The sequence below is a fragment of the Tursiops truncatus genome, chromosome 1 (genome assembly GCF_011762595.2).
Source record: "Tursiops truncatus isolate mTurTru1 chromosome 1, mTurTru1.mat.Y, whole genome shotgun sequence".
NCBI lineage: Eukaryota > Metazoa > Chordata > Mammalia > Artiodactyla > Delphinidae > Tursiops > Tursiops truncatus.
In genome coordinates, this window is record NC_047034.1 from 169,273,874 (window position 1) to 169,288,641 (window position 14,768).

At 40.5% G+C, this 14,768-nt stretch overlaps 1 protein-coding gene across 7 annotated transcripts in view; it reads left to right on the forward strand.

The window, feature by feature from the left end:
* UBR4 (ubiquitin protein ligase E3 component n-recognin 4) overlaps positions 1–14,768 on the forward strand; it is a 127,894-nt gene that overhangs the window by 15,408 nt on the left and 97,718 nt on the right. For all 7 annotated transcript variants that reach the window (XM_033842279.2, XM_033842298.2, XM_033842300.2 and 4 more), the window contains exons 12-20: positions 2,800–2,899; positions 3,035–3,172; positions 3,639–3,756; positions 4,637–4,824; positions 5,741–5,900; positions 6,019–6,104; positions 12,131–12,300; positions 13,564–13,846; positions 14,482–14,617. In XM_033842279.2, coding sequence (XP_033698170.1) covers positions 2,800–2,899; positions 3,035–3,172; positions 3,639–3,756; positions 4,637–4,824; positions 5,741–5,900; positions 6,019–6,104; positions 12,131–12,300; positions 13,564–13,846; positions 14,482–14,617 — 1,379 coding nt within the window. The remainder of the gene's footprint in view (positions 1–2,799; positions 2,900–3,034; positions 3,173–3,638; positions 3,757–4,636; positions 4,825–5,740; positions 5,901–6,018; positions 6,105–12,130; positions 12,301–13,563; positions 13,847–14,481; positions 14,618–14,768) is intronic.

The following is a 14,768-nucleotide window of genomic DNA, read 5'->3' on the forward strand; positions in this document are numbered from 1 at the left end:
TTTCTAAGCCTAGGCATTTCTTCTTTTTTTTTTTTTTTTTTTGCGGTACGTGGGCCTCTCACTGTGTGGCCTCTCCCATTGCGGAGCACAGGCTCCGGACGCGCAGGCTCAGCGGCCATGGCTCACGGGCCTAGCTGCTCCGCGGCATGTGGGATTTTCCTGGACCGGGGCAGGCGGACTCTCAACCACTGCGCCACCAGGGAAGCCCTGAGCCTAGGCATTTCTGGATTTTATTTATTTTTTTCAGTCCCTACCATATACCACTAGGCTCTATCCAGCCATTGAGGATAGAGCACTAATCAAAGCAATCTCCTTGCCTTTATAGAGTTTATTTTCTAACTGGAGCAACAGTGAACAAACATACTAGTAAGTTCATAATAGATTATCATATATGAGTGTTGTGAAGAAAAATAAGCCAGAACAAGGAGTTAGGGAGTGTCAGGGGCTAGTATTTTAGTTAGCACGGTCAGGAAAGGGCTCTGAGAACAAGGTGTAGAAGTGAAGTGACAGATGAGCCATGCAACTATTTGGGGTAGAATTGTTCAGGTTTTGAGGTGGAACTATGACTGGCATTTTTAAGGCTCAGCAAGGTCAGTAGGTCTAGAATAGAGAAATCGTGGGAGAGTGGTAGAAAATTCTCTCAGAGAGGTAGCCAGGGCCAGGTCACCTAGGGCCAAGTGTAATCTGTAGGTGTTAGAGAGTTTGTGATGGGGGGAGTGACGTGATATGAATTATTAGTGACCGGAGAACCCAGCTGTCCTATAGAGAATACACTGCGGGATCGTAAGACGAGGAGAGAGAACAGTTAGGAGGCTCAAGCCTTACTCCGCACGAGCGATGAGGGGACTCGGAGTGGGTGGTAGTAAAGGCAGGGAGAAAAGGTCATATTGGGATGTTTTGAAGGTACAGCTGACAGGATTTGCTGGTGGCTTGGAGGTTGAGTGTGAAAAATACGACATCAGAATTTTGTGGCATGAGTACCTGGGTTGTGTAATTTACTGAGATAGGGCACACCAGTTTATGAGTAGATTGGATGGCAGGAAGTCGAAGAACTGAACTTAATCTGGGCCATGCTGCTTTTGAGAGGACTGGCAGATCTTTCTGTGAGATGTTGAGTAAGCACTTGTGTATGTGAGTCTGGAGTTCAAGGAGGAAGTCGCATTCTGGACCTCATTCAGCAAATTATTCACTACTTTCTCTATTCCAGGCTCTGTGTTAGTTCTGGAATGCTGTGATGAATAAAAAAAAATAGACACATTCCGAAGAGACAAGAAGTTATTCATGCAGATACATGTCACATTGTATCTAGAGAGTATTATAATAGGGACTTTTGACCTGGTTAGAGAAATCAAGGCAGGCTTCCCTGAGGAAGTGTTACTGAGCTGAAATCTGAAATAGACATTAGGATGGTAGGAAGTAGACACTAAGCAAAATAGGGAGGTAATTATGTTCCAGGGAGAACAGTAGTTTGTGATATTTGAGCATCTGCATGCTTGGTATTATAAAGGGAAATGGGAAAATGCCAAAAGGTATATCCTTAGAAGTAGCAGAAACATTTGAAAAATGGCTGTAGTGTCTTGAGACTTAAAAGAATGCAAATACATTGTGTAGGTTGCAAACCATAAGAAAGGAAAAAAATTGCCCGAAATTCTGCCACCCAAATTGGTAAACGTTCTTCCAGACATTTTTCTGTGCTCACATGTTAAATGTACATGTTTATGAAAATAGGATCACTGTTACAAAATATCATAGACGTGTTTGCAGTCTACGATACGATTATAGATACGATTATAGATTCTATGTTTATAATGACTGATGGTATTCTACCGTATAAATACACCATAGTTAACTAATTAACTTATTGAACACTTATTTAGTGTGCTCCAAATTTCTTGTTTTGATAAACTGTCCTTTGATAAACCTTCTAAAACATAAATCTTTGTGAACTTGTTCAGTTATCCCCTTGGGGTAAATTTCTAGAAGTGTAATTCTTAGGACAAAGGATATACTTACTTAAAAATTTGAAATGTTTTGCTAAACTGCTCTGATATACATTCCTAGCTGTTGTGCGTGCAAATGCCTCTTCCCCAGGTCCTGTTTGACAGTGGGAGTCATTAATCTTCATGTTTGCTAATCTGAGGAGAAAGATATTACTGTATAGCTCTTATTTGTATTTCGTTGGTTACTAGTGTGATTGTGATCATTTTCACACTGTCTATATCCTTTGCCCCAGTTTTCTCTTTGGTATTTGTCCTTTCTTATTGATTTACATGAGCTCATTGTATATTAGATATACTAACCCTTTGTCGTGTGGTCGTTTGGAGAGAAAGAGAAAGTTTTACTCAGATTTAATGTAAACCTTTGTTTTTATTCTCTTTGGTTTGTGTCCAGATATTTTGTAAAAGTTGCTGATTTTTAACCTTTTCTTCTCAAAAGAATGACTTTTTAAAGATTCAACCAACATTTAAATATTAGTGTCTTCACATGACCCAATAGCTTTGAATTGATAGTTTAAATTCCAAAATTTCATGGATCTGGAAGAACTTCTTCTAGTCCTGAAGTTCTTCAACTGAAGCCTGTGGATCTTTAGGCAGTGTGTAGATGGGCTTCAGGGAGGTTGTGAGCTTCTGAAATTATATGCAAATTTTATGTGTTTTTGCAATTTTTTTTTTCCCCCTGGAGAAAGGTCCATAGATTCTGAAGTGGGTGTAGGACCTCAAAATGGCAAGATCTGTGGTTTCTGAAATTGTAATTTGTTGTGAGTTGTTAACGTTTGTGTTTCCTTTTTGCTTTGTGTAGGCATCAGGGATTTGGGGTGCTCTCAGTAATATTGGCAAACCATGCCGTCAAGCTGTTGACGTCTCTCTTTCAAGACCTGCAGGTGGAGGCTCTGCACAAGGTGAGGGCTTGTCTTCAGAACCAGCATATTGACTGTTGGCTCCCCTTCTGGCTAAGCTCGCTTGAGCCATCAGATCAGGTGGTCATTTCCTGCCAAGTCCTGACCTTAATTCTCTTTTCATGTCGTTACCTTCAGGGTTGGGAGGCAGATGGTCCCCCTGCTGTCCTGAGCATTATGGCCCAGAGTACCTCCATACAGAGGATTCAACGGCTGATAGACTCTGTCCCACTGACAAACCTGCTGTTGACATTACTCTCAACTTCCTACAGAAAGGTGGGTGGGGTCATGCCATTGATAATTTGGAAGATCTTCTCATATAACCTCCTCAAAATGAATGAGACTGACTGTATGCCATGATCTTTATAAAGTCATAATTTGTGGTAATGGTTTTGAAGATGAGAAGAACTCTTAAATGGTTTCAGACATTTGAATTAGTTGTTGGTTATCAGCACTGTGGTCCATATGGCTACTTGGTGATTTGTGACAGTGGGCATGCTGAAGCAAAAACATGGAGGACACTATGGAAACGTTCCTTTTTCAGTTCTGGTCCAGATCTCTGGTTTTGGAGTGCTTCTATAGGATAAGGCTATGAGAGTCCTGGAGGTAGCTATTAGGAGAAATACTTCTTGGATTTAGAGAAAAGAAGACACGGAGAAGACTTTTCATGTGGCAAATGGGACGAGGTAGGATGGCTTCATTTTTGTGATCATCAATTACAGAAACCTCGCTATTTTCCTAGGCATGTGTCCTGCAGCGTCAGAGGAAGGGCTCTATGAGCAGCGACGCCAGCGCCTCTACTGACTCAAACACCTACTACGAGGATGACTTCAGCAGCACGGAGGAGGACAGCAGCCAAGGTAGACGCCCCTCTTTGCTGTCTCCCAGGGGAGAAGCTATAGGGTGCAGCAGCAAGTGTCCCTAGGAGCTAGCTTCCTGTAGCTTCCTAGTCACTGTTTGCTTTCACCTGCCCGGCATGGATCTTGACTGCATGTGCACTTAAAGGCGACATGTTATTCAAGAGTAAGCGGAGCTGTTGAAGATGAGTGATTAAAACTGCCGTCAGCAAAGCCCAGATTGCTTTTCGTTGCTTTCCCTCCGCAATCAGAATACACCTCAGTTGTTCATATTTCTTTTTGTGCTGACTCATTTTGGGAACTCTGCTCTGAGCTTTCCCAGTGAAACTCAAAAGGAAGGCTGTATGTGAGGTGTTGGATTTGGCTGACGTCATAGATGTGTGGCTTGGGGAAACATAGAGAAAGAAATGCCAGACTGCTGTGGTGAACGACAGGGCAACACCAACATTCCCTCCTGCCTTGGTTTGGAGAGGGACTGAATAAGATAAATATCTCAGATTCTTTCTAACCAGGTTTGTGGGAGCAGTGTACAGAATTGCCAAAGGTACGATTCTGTCTGGGGGCTTACAGTTGGTAGACAAGTAAAACTCTGCTACTGAGAATGTTTGGCTTGCCGGTGAAATAAAATGAGGTGGTTTCTCTTCCTCCATTGGGTTCCTTTTAAAAAATTACTGGTTTTATTGAGGTATAATTTACATACAATAAAATACTCCCATTTTGCATATACATTTAGATGAGTTTTGACAAGTTTATGCAGCAGTGTAACTACCACCATGATCTACAAACCTTGTGTTCCTTTTGACTCAGGCACTTTTACAAAGCAGATGTACTAAAAATTTTTAAAAAACGTGTTGTTTTTGTTACATTTCTCTTTCCCTGTTAGATGATGACAGTGAGCCTATTCTGGGGCAGTGGTTTGAAGAGACCATCTCCCCCAGTAAAGAGAAAGTGGCACCTCCGCCTCCTCCCCCACCCCCTCCGCTGGAGAGCTCACCTCGAGTTAAAAGCCCCAGTAAGCAGGCCTCTGGTGAGAAGGGCAACATTTTGGCTAGCCGCAAAGATCCTGAGTTGGTAAGAGTGGATTTCTGAGGTTAAGGGGGAGGGAGAAATGGGGAGAAGGGGTGTGAAAAGCAGATCATTTGAACAAAAACATTTTGTAGGTTGGATAACTAATGTTTAAAGATATTTTTACTTAGGACATAAATGTATTGATTATATTTGATTAAATAACTCTTATGCTCTTGGTGTTGCTTCTCTTATTGAGGGTTAGTAACATAGTCTTTGGAGTTAGATAGAATCTACCCCTTACTGGCTTTATGACTTTGGGCAAGAAACTGAATTTCTCCAAGCCTCAGTTTTGTCTCCTGTTGTATGGGAGTGATTGTACCTCTTCTAAGAGTGTTGTGAAGAATTAAAGAGCCCTTAGCCTAGGTCTGGTACATCGTGACTGCTAACTATTTGTTCAGCCGGTATTTATTAATGATGTACTGTGTGTCAGCAGCCCCTCTTCTGAAGCTCTGTCAGTAAACAAGGCATATACAGTCTTTGCTTTCATACAGCTTAGTCTAGTCAAGGACGTGGATGGAAATTTCATTTTAATAGAGAAATAAAGAACTGGGAATTCCAAGCATGTATAATGACAATATAGGCTTCAGAATTGAATATATCAATAATATCTTAGAGCTGGACAAATACAGGACCTTAGAAGAATGAAATAAAAGAGTTAATCTCTTTGGAAATCCTGTCATGCAATATTACCTGAAGTCTATTGTATTAAATCGGCATACCCTTTTCTGTAACTAGTAGAATCACATGGGAGAGACTATTATAACTTGGTCCCACTGTAGGTGATTTAAAATCTGATTTTTTAATTCATTGTGTTTATTGCATGAGACCTATGGGCATATTTTATTTTCTGTTTGTATTCAGGATTTGTAGGAGCTCTGGGCTTATGAACCTGCAATGAGCTTTTCTGTGTTCTTTTTAGTTCTTAGGTCTGGCTTCCAACATTTTGAACTTCATCACCTCTTCCATGCTGAACTCTCGGAATAATTTTATCCGAAACTATCTGAGTGTATCTCTTTCAGAACACCATATGGCCACCCTGGCCAGTATCATTAAGGAGGTGGACAAAGATGGACTCAAGGGTCAGTAGACAGGATATGTGCCTGGTGGATTTTTTCCTAGTGGTGTTTGACTGTTGGCAGCATGGTGCGATGCAGCAGTTAGATGCTTGAATAATTGGTTTTTCCATTTGTCTTCAAGGCGCCTCAGATGAAGAGTTTGCTGCCGCTCTCTATCACTTCAACCACTCTCTGGTAACTTCTGACCTTCAGTCACCTAACCTGCAGGTTTGTGTGCGCTACAACTGTTTAGGCCAAGAGCTCTCTACATCTGTACTCAGTAGGCTGCACTTGTTTCTATTGCTAAGGAAAAGTTTATCATGGGATCCCCTCCCTGCAAAGAGTGTTGAGAGACTATCCTAGTATATCCCTCTGCCTTAATTAGGATCATTTCGAGAAAAAAAAAATGTGTCCTTTATCCCTGAGTCACTTAGTAAGCTTAAAGAAAAGGAAAAACAACAAAAACAACTCCTGATGACTATGCTAGTACAAAAGTAAATAGACAACAGAGCATTTTATAAAAAAAAAAAAAAGAATGGCCAACAAACATAGGAAACGTTCAGCATCGTTAGTAATCTAAGAAAGGTAAATTAAAACACGTGTCTTAAAGGATCAACCAAATTACAGGAGATGGATGCTCTCATATACGCTCTTACTTGCAAACCCACCACCAAAATAAAGTCTAGGATCTTGATTGTGGTTGTCTAAACATTGTGGCTTTCTTTCCTCACTGAAGTAGTGGATATCTGGAATCCTAAATCTTAAATTCCTCATTTCATTAGTTTCATATATGTATTTGTTTTTGCATTTAAGGAATACTTTAAAATTGACTGTTTTTAGCAATGACATCATGTTCTGTGTAATTTTTTTCACTTAATATTGTTTAGTACTTTATTGCCAGAATTCATCTTTACTGTTGCATATTTCGTAGTTTTTGTTTTGACTGCTATATGATATTCCATCGTGTTTGTGACTATACCAATTTATTCATCTCCCTTCTGCTCCTGCTGATGGACATTTGGGTTGTGTCAGTCAGGTTTTATTGCTATGATCTTTCTTGTACGTGTCCCCTGTGTGTACCCTGTTACAAGTGAGTCTCTTGGGAATATAAGTTGGAGTAGAATTGACAGGTTGTGGAGTGTGTGACCTTAAGCAGATAATGCCAGACTGCTCTCTGTAGAAGCTGCACCATGTTTTACTCTCACCAGTAGTGCGTCAGGGATACGTGGATTCATATTCTCTCCCAACATTTGGCGACGTCATAGTCTGATAATAACGTGGTCAAAGTTAGTGGTTCTCAATCTTTAGTGTATATAAGGATTCCTGGGGAATTTTTTAAAACTGCAGATTCCTAGATACTGTGACCACTCACCCTCTCGCCCCCCCATCAACCCCGGTAGAATTTAATTTGGTAAATCTCCAATAATTTGCCCTAAGATTGTTTTGAAAATTTTTTTGTTACTCTTAAGATTATTTCAGTGGATTCTCAGAATCAAAACACAATTCAGGGGCTTGCACTTGCTGCCAAAGGGACAAAATCCAGGAACCTGTTTCAAGAGGTTAAAATTGATTCTCACAATCCCGAGCTATTTGAGAAATTCTTAAACATTTCTTTTGTTGTTTAAAAAGATAATTATAGGGCTTCCCTGGTGGCGCAGTGGTTGAGAGTCCGCCTGCCGATGCAGGGGACACGGGTTCGTGCCCCGGTCCGGGAAGATCCCACATGCTGCGGAGTGGCTGGGCCCGTGAGCCATGGCCACTGGGCCTGCGCGTGCGGAGCCTGTGCTCCGCAACGGGAGAGGCCACAACAGTGAGAGGCCTGCGTACTACTAAAGAAAAAAAAAAAGATAATTATAAAATCTATTTATACTTACCTACTGTTACATGAAAAAATTTTTTTTGGCAGGAAAGGGAATATATAGAGTAGAAAAGTTGTTGACCTGTCTAAGGTGAAGAGAAGGAAATGCTTCAGTTAGTATATTGCCTGCAGTACCTTCTCAGACTATAGGGTCAGGGCGTCCTGCCAAAATTATCAGCTGCTTGCCCAGATTTGAGCAAGGAGGGAGGTTCCAAAGTTCATAGATTTGGCCTTTTCTTGTCTAAACTTGTCCAAATAATGGGGAAGAAATATTTTTCTCTAGAGAATAGGATTCTTAAGACTCCTGTAATGATATTGCCCTCTTTAGCATTTAAAAATAATTACAGACCTTGTGTGGACATGCAACCTGGCTGCCTATAGCTACTGACTCTGCAGAGGAAATCCTCAGATATCCTTTTTCAGTCCATTTCCAAACATGGAACTTTAAATTGTTCCCCCACATTTCATTGCTATGAAGGATAGTCAGTGTAATCTGTCTGCTGTTGAGTTCCCCTACCTTGGATATTGTTTCTTTGGAGTAATGTGCAAAGCTGCCTTAGCCAAGGTGCCTGACTTAGGTTGCAAGACACAGACAGTGCAACAAAATATATTTGACAGTAAAATGTATTTTGTTACTATTATTACTTAATATTATATTTAACATTGTATATAACATTATAATAACTTAATAATACTATTACTGTGGTGATCCAGGTTCATAAATAAGTATTCATTGACACTTAACTATATGCCGGGTACTGTTACAGGGCCTGAAGAAATAAAGATGACTTGAGTTAGCATGGGATCATGAGAAAGAGGGGAGATAGGGTGTGGATAAAGGACCTATTGTAGAGATCATGGGAAATTATTCGAATGAGGTGAAGGACAAGGAAAGGAAGGAATTCAAGATATTGCCTAAATTTAAAACCCTTGAAACCCAAATGAGACTAGAAGGATGCTGTTGTCTTTAATAGAAATAGGGAGGTCAAGAAGGAGAGTTGGTTTGGGGGTAGATGGAGTGATACTGAATACTCAGTGGTTCATTCTTCTAGGTTTAAGTCAACTCAGAGATTGTATTTACTCATGGGTCACATTTATTTACTTTTTCAGGTTTCTTTAAAAAATATTTTCTTTAAATTGAAGTATAGTTGATTTACAGTGTTGTGTTAATTACTGCTGTACAGCAGAGTGATTCAGTTATACACATATATACATTCTTTTTTTTATATTCTTTTCCATTATGGTTTATCGTAAGATTGAATATAGTTTTCTGTACTATAGAGTAGGACCTTGTTGTTTACCCATTCTATATATAAAAGCTTACATCTGCTAACCCCAGCCTCCCACTTCATCCCTCCCCCAACCTCCTCCCCCTTGGCAGCCACCACTCTGTTCTCTATGTCCGTGATTCTGTTTCATAGATAGGTTCATTTGTGTCATATTTTAGATTCCACATATAAGTGATATCATATGGTATGTGGTGTTCTCTTTTTGACTTACTTCACATAGTATGATAATCTCTAGTTGCATCCATGTTGCTGCAAATGGCATTATTTCATTCATTTTTATGGCTGAGTAGTATTCCATTGTATATGTGTAGCACAGCTTCTTTATCCATTCATCTGTCGGTGGACATTTAAGTTGTTTCCATCTCTTGGCTACTGTGAATAGTGCTGCTGTGAACGTAGGGGTGCATGTATCTTTTTGAATTATAGTTTTGTCTGGATATATGCCCAGGAGTAGGATCATATGGTAATTCTATTTTTAGTTTTCCGGGGAACCTCCATACTGTTTTCTACAGTGGCTGCACCAACTTAAATTCTCAAGGGTCACTTGTTTAGTTCACATTTTCTCAGAATGATCCTTTGGGTTCTTCAGGTACATGAGGCACAATTTGCCATTTTCTCTCTGTTTATAAAAGCAAACAGGTCAGTGTCAGCTCTTCAACATGACTTTTAGTCCCATTTAGTAGGCTAGCCATAGAGTCATCGTGCGGTCAGGAAAACTGTATACCTGAGTGTGAGGCTCTCCTTTAAAGAAGGAGTAAGCTGAAGGCAATTAGCAGAGGCATCATCTGTGTGATTATATTGTTTCCTTTGTCAGTATGTTGAATTTTATAGCCCTTTCAATCAAATGAGAAAAACAGTTTATATATTATCAGTGTTTTTAGTTTAAATAAATAGTCACCATTACTACTATTGAAGAAAATATCATTAAATATGATGACATTTTGAGGTGCCAGTGGGATGAAGATGTCTAGAAAATAGTTGGAAATGTGAGTCTGAAATTTAGGAGTTAAGAAATTAACATTGATAATGCAGCTTTGGGGATTATCCATTAAGAGGCCATTGTTGAAGTGATGAGATACAATGAGATGGATTGGGGATAGCAAGAGCGATGAAGGCTGAGGCTGAAACCTCAGGAATGCCAGCATTGAGGAGGGGAGGAAAAGTAGCCGGAGGGTGGCAAGGAATGGGTCAGGCCAGGGTTTTGCTGTGCTGTGGCTCAGTTTCACTACTTCAGAAGTCAGTTCTTCCTTAGCGCTAATAAGAGTTTGAGTGGTAGGGAAAAATAGGTTCCAGAGGAATGTTAGCTCGTTTCTTAAGGTTCTGAGGCCTAAATAAACTGACCTAAAGACACAAATAACTGACATGAAACAAAAACTCACTTAAAAAAGTGTGTAAATAACTTTATAAGGAATATACATTAATCATAATCCTTCCACGAAATTCATGATTTTAATTTTTCCATGTTTCCTTCTAGTCCCTGTCTGTATAGTGGCATAGTTTTACAGTTATTATCAGAACATTGATATGTCCCTTGGTTTCTGCTTTTTCAAATTTTACTATTATATATGTAATGTAATATATATAGAGTATGTTTTTTTGTTTACCTTGGTCTTTACAGTTGCCACCATTATGGCTGCATGTCCCTTGATTTGATTTTTTTATTATTATAGTAATGCTCCAGTTAACACTTCTGATATAGCTCAGGCATGTTTTTTTTTTTTTTTTGAATTGTTTTCTTGAGTCAGGAATTGAGAAGTTAGTCATTATGGCTGTGTTGAGCATAGTGATGAAGAATGTAGGTTTTAGAGATAAACCTTGCTTGGTCACTTGGTAATCTTGTGGCTTTGGTCATGTTCTTAAGCCACTCTGAGCTCTGTTTTCCGTATCAGTGAAGTGGCGCACACCCCTGACGCTGTAGCTCTGAGCATTTAGTGTGACGGTCTCTGTGCAACAGTTAGCCTATGGTAACCCCCCATTACCTGGGAACTACTCACGATATCTGTGACTTTTTGAATGCCTTCCAGGAATAGGGTCCTCTAGGATTTTTTTTTTTTAATACATTTATTTATTTTTTAATTTTTGTCTGCATTGGGTCTTCCTTGCTGCGTGCGGGCTTTCTCTGGTTGTGGTGAGCGGGGGCTACTCTGTTGCGGTGCACGGGCTTCTCATTGCGGTGCCTTCTCTTGTTGCGGAGCACGGGCTCTAGTCACGTGGGCTTCAGTAGTTGGGGCTCGTGGGCTCTAGAGCGCAGGCTCAGTAGTTGTGGCGCATGGGCTTAGTTGCTCCGCGGTATGTGAGAGCTTCCTGGACCAGGGCTCAGACCCGTGTCCCCTGCCTTGGCAGGCAGATTCTTAACCACTGCACCACCAGGGAAGTCCCTCGCTGGGATGTTTTATAAGAATATAATTTAATTTGGCAGACTTCAAAATTTATCCTGTATCCTGAGGTAACCGTGATTTGTGTTTTCTGAAGCCAAGTGAGAAAGCAGGCTTTTGTCTGGTTTTCCATTGGCATCCTGCTCAGCTTGTGTGTGTATTTGAGGAGATAAGTTGCAGCTTAGGTAACTAAGCTGAAAGTAAAGCTCATTTGAAAGACATGCCACAACTGGAGGCAAAGACAACCCTGATTAATTCTAGATGCCTTGATATCTTAGAGGCAAAATTTCTCTGCTAATACTATTAATAGAAGTTGTTGGACTTATAAGTTGTTGGAAATCCCCCTTTGGATTGTTGTTTGTGGCATGTAACTGATTATAAAAGAAAAATGTTAGCTATTGCAGTTGTTGAAGTTTTCTTTCAAAGGCACAGTATCCATTGGAAACTTATCATGATTCTGCTGTCTCCATGCACGTCTCCTTTTTGGGAACCCCATTTCTGACACTAATTAACTATAGTTGTTAATGGGGTTAGATTAGTAATTTTTCCTTTATATTTTCCTCATGTGTGAATGACCTTTTGCAAACTGCTTCTGAATTTGAATTTCTGTGTCTTCCTTTCTTTAAAGTATTCCTTTCAGTGTTAAAAAGTAACATTAGAGAGCATTAGTAACCTGTTGACTTCATCCCCTGCCTTTTTCCCTAATGGTCTCTTGTATGTCTTTCATGTTAGAATACACTGTTGCAGCAGCTGGGAGTGGCTCCTTTTTCTGAGGGCCCTTGGCCCTTGTACATTCATCCTCAAAGCCTGTCTGTGCTTTCACGCCTCCTGCTCATCTGGCAACATAAAGCCGGTGCTCAAGGTGACCCTGACGTCCCTGAATGCCTTAAAGTTTGGGACAGGTAAGGTAGCTTAAATAGAAGCCCCACGGAGAAGGCTGCTTTTTAAAATTTGTTTGACTTATTTGTAGTTCATCTGTGGCTCTGGGATGGTACTCTGATGATAAATTTAAAGTGGCAAGGGTGGAGGAGTGTGTTTCCGATGGGATTTGAGAGGAGTTGTGCTGTTTAAGAAACAGAAGTATATAAACTACAGTCTGGAAATAGAATCTTCCTTTAGCACATGGGGGATTTGGTTGCAATTATGAGATAGAACCTGAATCCTGAACGTAACCAATTTTATCCTGACCTGGTTTTTTTGGAAAGAGAGGGAACAGGGAAGCCAACTCTGTCTTTGGTTATTTTGCTTTCAACGTGAAACCACTTAGAGTGACTTGCAGTCTTTTTTGGACAACTTTTAAAGAATTTTTTTACTTGGGGGAAGCTCACATTAATCATCTAAATCCTCTTTAGATGGACCTATATTTGCCATTTTTGTTTACATGGTTGGGAGTCTTCAAAGCAGTTTTGTTTTCCTAAACGGCTTTGTTTTCCTCTTCACCATTCTAGGATCAAATAGCTCTAATGCTGGATTTGAGAAATTGTAAACCCCCTTGAATGCCAGATATGCACTATATTTTTCCTGGTGGAATCTTGCAAAAAGGCCGGAAGGTGGGGGCCAGGGGGAGATGGGGAGCGAAACCCTTATTAAAATACAAATCTCTTTCCTAATAGCCAAAGGCAGTGGAAATAGTTGGCTACATTCATTCCTTTTTTGCATAAAAGCTTTTCTCACAAATTCTCTGAATAGTACAGTTTTTTCATTGCTTTTTAAGTGCATGGAGTTAATTTTGCCTGTTATCATGCAGTGATTTTTAACCTGTAGTATAAATTCTCAAAACGAGAATTAAACTATAGAATCAAATCATAGGGAAAAAGTAACTGAATTGCTTCTATCTGCCCGGATTTCTTAATTTAAAAAAAAAAGCTGCTTTTTGGAGAACTTGTAATTCTTTTCAGAATTGTCAGGAAAGGCAGCGTGGGGGTTACCACCACTGTGGCCGCGGTTAATGTTGCCGAAGGGTCTTGAAAATGTGTTTGTGGCCAAATCTGGCTTTTTTGTAGCCAAGATTTAGTTTTTATCTTCTCATTACATGTAGCTTCTTGTCTTCCTTAATTCGTTATCTTAATTTAAGAAGTTGGACTCTTCCGGCATTGGACATTGTCACTCTTGGGGGATGTTCTGACTTTTCCTTACCAGACATGTTCTCCTTTCCTCTGTGGTAGGTTTTTGTCAACAATGAAGCAGAATGCCTTGCAAGGGGTGGTGCCCGGTGAGACGGAAGATTTGAATGTAGAACACCTGCAGCTGCTTCTCCTCATTTTCCACAACTTCTCTGAGAAAGGCCGGCGGGACATATTGACCCTTTTTGTGCAGATCATCCAGGAGTTGAGTGCCAACATGGATGCCCAGACGCGCTCTGTGCCTCTCATCCTGGCTCGCCTGCTTTTGATCTTTGATTATCTGCTCCATCAGTACTCTAAAGCCCCTGTGTATCTGTTTGAGCAGGTACAGATGAACACGTTCTTCTTTGCTTTACAGCTGTGAGAGCGTAGTTATTCTCAGGTTACCATGCTCCAAACCAAAATGACCTGCTCACTTTAGGGTTTAGGTGTTCATTGCGGTGTGTTTGATTAGCCTTAGGTGACCCCTGGGACTTGTGTCTTTGCACCCACAGTATATGTTTAGCCAGAAGCGATAAATGTAGATTATTTGATTTGATGCATTTGTTAAAATTGGCTCATAGGCTCTGTTCACAGGTGTCCTTCTTTGAACTACTCCACTTTACCTGTGTCGAGCACAGTGCCATGTGTGTCGGGCCTCAGTTAGTATTTACTAGCGGTTGAATGATGGTCGAGCAGTAGATTTTATGGGTTAGTAAACTCCTTTGTTGCAGGGATCCAAAATGAGGATGGAAGGGCCACTTAAGAATTCAGCGTTTCTTCAGATGTTTCATTGAGCACTATTCCCTTTATACTCCAGCAAAAAGATGTTTCCCAAAAGAAGTCACAGTAAAATCTAAAATTTTGTTTTGGTTTATAAGTTTCCCAAACTTTGCTGTACCGATCTAATGTCAAGCCTGGAGTGAGAAGCAGAATGATGACTGTGTATCTTTCTTAATTTGAGCATTTGTGTTTTAAAAGGTGCAACATAACCTGCTTAGTCCGCCTTTTGGGTGGGTGAATGGATCCCAGGACAGCAACAGCCGCCGGGCGACCACTCCTCTCTATCATGGGTTCAAAGAAGTAGAAGAAAACTGGTCTAAGCATTTTTCATCAGGTCAGAAAGAAGATTGTCAATAAAAAACTGACTTGCTGATTTTCATTGGAGGGGTTGAATTTGGAGCTTGGGGCATCCTTGAGGATCTTTGGTCATCGGTTTAGTCTCCTTCCTGTGGGTGGCAGATACCTAGAGATTCAAAACTCTTGCG